The sequence below is a fragment of the Lagenorhynchus albirostris genome, chromosome 12 (assembly GCF_949774975.1).
Source record: "Lagenorhynchus albirostris chromosome 12, mLagAlb1.1, whole genome shotgun sequence".
NCBI classification, from domain to species: domain Eukaryota; kingdom Metazoa; phylum Chordata; class Mammalia; order Artiodactyla; family Delphinidae; genus Lagenorhynchus; species Lagenorhynchus albirostris.
In genome coordinates this window covers 45,135,565-45,143,792 of record NC_083106.1, presented here as the reverse complement: position 1 = coordinate 45,143,792, position 8,228 = coordinate 45,135,565, and the positions used below count along the sequence as shown (strand labels likewise).

Sequence of the window (8,228 nt, the reverse complement as noted above, 5' to 3'; positions counted from 1 at the left end):
TTAATGATCATGTGTTGATTATGTCCTTGAGTGTAGTATTCAATCAGTTCACTCTGACGGTTAGCTGAGAGTTGAGGCATAGAGAAGTCTGATGCTAAGTTCCTTATGTTTGATTTCCTTCACGGCTTAAACGAGAGTGATTGACATTTAGACCCAAGACTCTCACTCCAGACTCACTGTGCGGTCAGTGAGAAGCTGGCCTCTCAGCATGTGCTGGTGTCATGCCTGTTCCATGCTGAGAAAACAGCACCAATGCTAATTGAAACGGTAGAGATGATTACCAAGGCTGAAGCTTGAGAAGCAACATATACCGACAATGAAGGGCAAAGGGCTATTTATTTAGAAAAGTTCACCATCAATCACTGGACAGGATGAACAACTCATGGAGAAAATCAACACTTAGTACAATCAAAAGGGAATCCACTGTTATTTGCCAGGCACTCTCAATGTGAACAAAACTCCCTTAAACATCTTCCACTGGATAAGCAACCATGATTGTGAAAAATCCATCTTATTAATTTTTCTGTTGATACCTCTTTCCAAGGTTTTCCGAACTATATTTAAGCATCTGTAAATGCAGAACAGTACAGGCTATCTGATGTTAGCAAGCACCCAATTTAGCATTAATTTCTCTGGATGGAAATCTGAGCCATATATTTATGTTAGTAATAGCAACACTACGTAATTTGATCATTCCTGAGCAGGCTGATGTAGTTTCATTTCAAAGAGGGAGTTCTGAGAGTTTGCGGAAGCATCAGCAGCTTTCAGTACAGAGGCTACACAAGTTTTCTAATCTTATTTTATTTAATTTCTCTATTGGTCTGACTTTGATTAGAGGTTCATATAAAACTGTGTTTCTTCTATGCCTTGATTATATTAAAGTATTTCTTGTCTGTCTCCTAGCACCAGGAGCAACTGCAAGTAAGTTAATTGCTACAAGGTTGTAGCAGAGAAGCACAAGTGCTCTTTGAGGTGGCTGTTATACTAGATTTCCAGATGGTTGAGATATTTTAAAAAAATATATCCAACCTTGCTTCATATCACAAGGGTACAGAAATCCAACGGAGAAGTGCATCTTTCCAAGTGCTCTCATGTGCACATAAACAGCTTTGACTTTGGGAGCCAGCAAGGGGCACATAAAAAAAAATGAATAAAAAAAAATTGCACATAGAGTAATTTTAATCCATTCCATTTTTTAAATACCACAATAAATTTAATTTTCACAATAAATTAAATAGCCATATTCAGTTTACAAAATAGAATTACTTAGTGTGAAACCAGTATTTACAACTATATACACTATGTACATGACATTTCTCTTTGTTGACATAGAACACGGAAGTAAAAGGACTTGACTTTCCGATGTGTGACTGACATGCTACAAGTGACACCATGGTCCATATGAGAAAACGATAGTGCAAAATCACCACAGGAACTTTGGAACGATGTCAATTTTATGAGATAAGACATTTTTTTAAATAATAAGAAAATAGTATTTTCTGTTTTCATGGCATCAATTCAGCATCTGAATTAAAGAGTCAGCTTTCCCTTAGAAAAGAATGCATAACCGAATCCTCTACTTCCTGAAACTTCACAGCCATTGGTACATTTTCACATGTTAATCTTTTGGCTTAAATCTATGAAAATGGCAGGCGACAAATTCTGACTCAGAGGAAGACTAACTCTTTGAGAATAGCTGAAGTCACTTTCCCCCAGTACCACCACCTCTTCTTTTTGTAAATAGCATAAAAGATGCAACTATGTAGACAGCAAATTGGTTTGTTTTTTGTTTTTGTAAATTTTCAGTAGAAAAAGAGCTGATCTTATATTTGGTCACACACTGCGTATGTACAAGTATACATGGAAAAATGACTTGGACAGTTGTGTCTATAGGAAAAGTGCATATTTTAATCCAGACGAGACATTGTGTGTCCCCAGGCACAACACATAGTGTTGTATGACATTATTTTAGGGCCAGTTCAATGTCCTCCCAGTGATCTGGTAAAATTTTTGATTGAAAGGGTGAAAGAATTTGCGCAATTTGGTAATGACAGAGGGGTCCACCTCTGGATGAATGCGCCCCTTGCTGCCCGCCAGGCACTTATTAAAGATAATGTTAAATCGCAAGCAGTAAAACCCTCTGGTAGCATTGAAATACAAATTGTATTGACTTATCCTCGGGGGAAGATTTAGGAACTTCTCCACGAGTTGAAGTTCTGGCAGGGGTTCCGTGATGAGGCGATCTCCATCGACGATGTGAAACTGCTCAATTGGAAAGTACTTCAACCACCGTTCCAGATGTTTGGTGTAGATGCTGGTTCTTACTGCCTTGTATTTTGTGTTCACTTCGCAGGTATTAGGGTCTATAGCCAGCTTCTCAAACTTGTAATAGGTTTTATTCTTCCTCTCCTTCCCCTCTAGCACCTGAGTGTAATCAGAAATAGCTCTTGTGGTTGGCTCCCTGACAATGATCAACAACTTGATAGATGAGTTCATTTTGTAAATCCTTTCTGGAACTTCCTCCGTGATAAAATATGCTGGGCTCTTTTCAATTGTGATTTGCTGAGGGTAGGAAAAAGGCATCTTTTTCCTATACCACTCAATACCCTTGGCATAATTCTCATCATTGTCAAAAAAGTGGATTTCTTGAGAGGCTTTGACCACTGCCGGATGGAGGTTCAGCATCTCAAGCAGGGCCCTGGTGCCTCCTTTCCTCACCCCGATGATAATGGCCTTGGGGAGCTGCTGGACCAGGTCATGAAGGCGTACCTGCTCCTTGGAAGAGTTGCCCTTCCGAAACTCGTGCAGCAAGCCACGCTTAAACTGCAGGGCGCGCAGGGGGAATTCAGCCTGACCACGGGCTCCGAACCGGCCTTCGATGGGGCAAATGGGTTGTAGCCTGTAAGCAACAGAGAGATGCTCTAAGGAGCTCACTGCAACTAATTTCTCATTTCTCTGGTTCCCCAGTGAGAGTAAGACTTAAAATGCATAAATAAAACCACTGCTCTCTGCCTACTGCAATCCACAATGAACATATGTTTGGGAAATTTTATTTTAAGCAACTCTGTATTAAATGAAGCACACATAATTGATGGAATATTTTTATTAGTGTTTCTTAAAATTCTTATTCACCAAGCTCTTAATTGACTATAGCGTGTACTGACGTTCACAGTACAGGACAGACAAGTGACACCAACCATACTAATAGCCTTTTAGCAGCCCACCAGTTAACATCATTTAGAAAATACGAAAGACGGAAGATTAGAATCTTCAGTTGGGAGGCTAAAGGGCAGCTAGGAGGCCACGTCCTGTGGGTTTCATGTGGTATTATTTTCTTGCAGCTCAGCTGCACTCATATGACTCTGAAAAATCTTTGAGATATAATCTGAAAAGAGGTCCCAGTCTCTGCCCTCGGCTATTTGCGTCATCAACCTGCAAAATTCCAATCTTGGCACTGGCTGAGCTTTCCATTATATGAGAATTTCTGCTTTTGGCCTTGGGGACAGCTAGAAGAGTACATATTTCTTCTGCTTCTCTTTCTCTTTCTATCTAAAAAGGTCAGGCTTATGTTTTCACTTTGCTGAACATAGGAGCAAACCGAATGCCAACAGCAAGTGCTGTATATCACCTACCACACCTGGGACCAGAAATCAACAAGGCTCTGGCAGTGTCAGAAACCTCAGGTCCTCATTGTCAAGCCCAGTTAAATCCGGGACTCAAGCTCATGAAAGAAGCAAAGCAAAGGATGGAGCCGGAAAGGAGCATTTCCACTTCAACATTGCCCTAAGCAGTGAAAAAGCACCACTGCTTTTTTTCAGAGAGAAAGTTGTGGTAACAATCACATTGATATTAGGCTGGAGTGACTATTTAATTTGGTGTGGCCAATTTATATGGTTAGTAAATTGAATTTCCTTTGGGGTATAGTCTGCAATTGAACTGAATTCATTATAACTTTCCTAAGTTTATCTGAGAAGGTATTTTTGCTTTCTTGTTAAAGGGTATAGTATTAGTCAAAATGGCTGTTAAACCAATTCCTCCAAATGAAGCTTCTAGTTGCCCTAATAATTTGGAGTCTATGCTCCCCTCTCTGTGGCAATGAGGCTGTCTCTTGCTTTTCCCAAGAGACCCCACTGTACCTTTCTTATCTTCTGTAATGTTTACAATTAAAGGGAGAAGGGAAAAACCTCAAGGTCATGCCAAGGCATTTTGCAGAACTGAGGGGAAGGGGCTTGGCCTATGCAATGTTTAAACAGCTATCATAATGCTTAAGGAAATATATGAAGATATTTTACCTTTTTTGTGGGTTTTTTATGATTCTAAAAACAACTTATGCTCATTGTGGAAAACATAAAAATATGACATACTATAAAAAACAGGGTTAATCACAGTTAATATTTTAGAGAAACATGAATTTTGTTTTCATAACTTTGTTAATAGGATTAATATGTTAGAGCTCTAAATGGAAGATATATAAGGAGCAACATGTACATAGTCAAAGTATGTTTTCAATTGTGACGTTGATTGGGATGTCACAAATTCATCTTTTAGCTCTTGCTGGGCTCTGGTTGAGAATTAAACCCTAATCCCTTAAGGCATCCATTGAATGCAATGGATGGACTTCTCTCCCAGGCATCTTGAATGCAGTGGATGGACTTCTCTCCCAGGCATCTTGAATGATGCTGTCCTTGGGAGAACTGAGGAAACAGTCAATCAAATTCTTTGCTGTAGGACTTGATTCTCTCACAGAACCCAGGCTGAGAGAGGCTGAAACAGTGTCTGCCCTGTCTGAGCTCGAAAGGAATTTCTCTACTTCTAGAAAAGGTCATTTTCCTTCTTTCCTTTATTTACCTTCTACCATGGGAGCTCGTTCCCTGCAGAACAATTGCTTTTTGGACTCCCTAACTCAAGATAGGAAAAAATATCATATTATTTCCACTCCCTAAAGAGTAGGCATGGACCCCAGACTAAAAAACATGAAATTTTAGGATTGGAAGGGACAGTAGAAGTCATTGAGCTCAGCCTCCCGCCCAGAGAGCAGGGTCTTCAGTTTCTAAAGGACAGGTCTGTGTCAGCATGTGTCAATTTCAGACAATCTGCTGAACTCTCAAGTGAGAGGTTTTGAGAAAGCCCCCCAAGCAATCCAATTCCTTACAAAAGCTACCCCATTAGAGACTAGAGACCAGGTTAACAATGAAAAGAGTTATCAACTAAATAACTAATATGTTAATGATTGTTAGATCAATTACTCAATAAAGCAAATGATTAGAAGCAAACTAAAGGTATTGGGAAGAACTTGATATAAAAGTTCCATTATGCACATAGGATAATGGTACCACCTCAAGGCTCTTCACTAATAACAAGTCCTACTTTAGGGAACTACTCGGAGTCAGTGATAAACTCTGGGTTATACCGTTTCCCATAGTGAGTAGGAAGTTTACTTAGGAATTTTGAATTGAAAAGCATTAAAGGGGTTCATTTTATCAGTCAAAATTAATATTGGCTGAAGGAAAGCAAAGACCACTGTTATATTATTTGTTAAATATTTCTGTGATAAGATCTATAGATTAGAAAAGAAAAACTGTAAGGAAGATATTTTTATTTTAATGTGTGGCTATACTTCTATAGAAAATGGGAATTGAATTCATGGGGAGCATACATCAGTTTTTCAAGAGCAAGAATTAATTTTAAAGGAAGCTTCAAATTTCAGAAATTAACTTCTCTACCCTTCTAATCATACCAGATGTGGGCCAGTCCAGTGGCATTCAATCTGAAGCCAGGTGACACTGCTGGACTTCTGCAGGTCTAGTACCTCTCAACTGTTGGCGTATTTAGAGCCAAACCCTAGCTCTGTAAATTTCCTCTCTGTGAACTTTCCATTGCTTTCTGGGCCATTACTCTGAGCGACAGACTCCTTGTCTGGTTTGTTCAGCTCCTGGAAACCAGAGCTAATTAACATAGTTAAAACTCCCCCTGCAGCCATCGTTCCAGGGCAATGGATTCCAAACCTGATGAGCTCCTTTACAGTCTCATACATAATTTTAACTCTCTTGGTAGCACATTAATTGCCCACTTATAAAGTTCAAAATGTAGATACATAAATACATCATCACTATTTTGCTACGGCTAGAGGTCAACAACCAGATGCACACAGAGCTATAGTAAATGACATTTTTACTGTACATGGCTTTATCCCTTCTCTGAAAGCAAACAACACACACAGAATACAAATGGATCTTGATGAACACCTTGGTTTGAGCAACTTGGATCTCTTTCTTTTAAAGGCTCAATAAATCAAAATCAATACTGCAGAAAAACATGCTTCTTGGGAATCTTGAAGGAGGAAAACAAATGGATAGATTTAAAATTATGTCCTAAGGAAGTTGAAATCAAGAGACATTTAAAGTTATACAGGCATAAGTATGTGTTTAATCACCTACCTATCCAAGCTCCCAACTCTGGCGACTAGATACAGGAGACTCCCAACGGCAAGGCTTCCCAGCACCAGGAGCTTCTGTCTCAGCCATGCCTGCTGTTTGAATAGCATGGCCCTCCATCAACCTTCAGGACTTCTGCAGCCTGAGAGATGGGGATAGAAGGGGACTCATCAGCAGTCATCTCTTACTGGCTCTGTTGATTGTCACAAAGCCAAGCAGGGGTGGGCATACAGGGGATAAAGTGATGTCACACAAAGAACAGATGCCATACCAGCCTTGACAGCGTTCATGGACAACAGCTATTTAGCAAAACTTACCTACCTTTCCCTGCTCTGTGTTATAAGATCAAATACTAAACCAGGGCTTCCCTGGTGGCGCAGTGGTTGAGAGTCCGCCTGCCGATGCAGGGGACGCGGGTTCGTGCCCCGGTCCGGGAAGATCCCATGTGCCGCGGAGCGGCTGGGCCCGTGAGCCATGGCCGCTGAGCCTGCGCGTCCGGAGCCTGTGCTCCACAACGGGAGAGGCCACAACAGTGAGAGGCCCGCGTACCGCAAAAAAAAAAAAAAAAAAAAAAAAAAAATACTAAACCAGAGGGAAGACACTATCTAGACAGAACTTGCTGGGCAACTGTCAAAGTACACTAAAATGCATATATAATTTTAAATGCATACATAAATGCATATATATGTAAATATATATATGTTTTTGTTGTTAATCATTCAAAGAATACTGATAAAATGAGCAACGGAGCAACCTGAGGTTTAGCAGCAGGGCAACCAGTAAACTAAAGGTTCTACTTCAGTATAATGGGATGAAGGTAGCAATTGAAATCCCCCTTCAGTAAGTTAGTATTTGGGGCATAACAATGGCATGCTTTACTGATATGTTTTTTGTTTCGTTTCATTCTAGTTGTGAGCGGAGGAAGGGGGTAAGATCAAAAGCTATGTCTTTACTAACTGAGGTCATCAGTGGTAGCTATCAGGATCTCAAATGTTTGGGGACAGTGGCTCTCAGTAACCAGATGTTTCCCTTCATCTCCTCTGCCCAGGCCTGGACTGGACTGACTGATTCTGAAAGCATGCTCCGACTAGATGCCCTGCTATGTGACCCCCTCCTGGCTCTCAATGAATTTAAACAGGGTTGGCGTATGGGCCTCGCTCTAACATCAAGACAGAAGCTTACCCGGAAGCCTTGTACTCTTATACCTGAAATAAGGCCAGCTGAGGAGTGTAAGGCTTTACTAGTGCTGTTATTAAATTTTGGGAAAAAATGCAAGCTTCCGATTCAGTCTCTCTTATTAAATAAAAATCCAATCCCCCTTTCAAGATAAGATTGTTTGCTTCGCATTCAAAGTCAAAATGGTAACCCCAGAAGAGGGACAACGGCAATGGGTCGTGGTTAGAGATTGTTCTGATGCAATAGCCTCTCCTTATTTGCTAAGTGAAGGTTTTCTCTGTACAAAAAAGGATTATACTAGGATTGATGTGTTGATTCATTCATTCATCAGGAAATACTGAGCACTGATAGCATTTCCAGCTGTTCTACTAGGTTTATGGGGGATCCCAAAAAAGATCCTTAAAGAGTTTTAGCCCTTGGAAAACTGATGGTGTGACTAGAGAATCATGAAACAATCAGAGAACACCACCTCATTCGTGATAATGTATGAATAACTGTTGGGACAAGAAAATGAAGGAGATGGTCAGGTATGTGGGCTCGATGGGAATGCTGTTTGGTAACATATGATTTGCTGAGGAGGCTGTAGGAGGTCATCCCAAGAGGGAGAGAGAAGAGCAG

At 40.4% G+C, this 8,228-nt stretch overlaps 1 protein-coding gene across 1 annotated transcript in view; it reads right to left on the bottom strand.

Annotated features, from left to right (window-relative positions):
• Positions 1 to 1,208: 1,208 nt before the first annotated feature.
• HS3ST5 (heparan sulfate-glucosamine 3-sulfotransferase 5) overlaps positions 1,209 to 8,228 on the bottom strand; it is a 183,858-nt gene continuing 176,838 nt past the window's right edge. Inside the window, exons 3-4 of the mRNA XM_060167794.1 lie at positions 6,438 to 6,576; positions 1,209 to 2,899 (exon numbers count right to left, since the gene is read on the bottom strand). Coding sequence (XP_060023777.1) covers positions 1,969 to 2,899; positions 6,438 to 6,544 — 1,038 coding nt within the window. The 5' untranslated portion in view covers positions 6,545 to 6,576 and the 3' untranslated portion in view covers positions 1,209 to 1,968. The remainder of the gene's footprint in view (positions 2,900 to 6,437; positions 6,577 to 8,228) is intronic.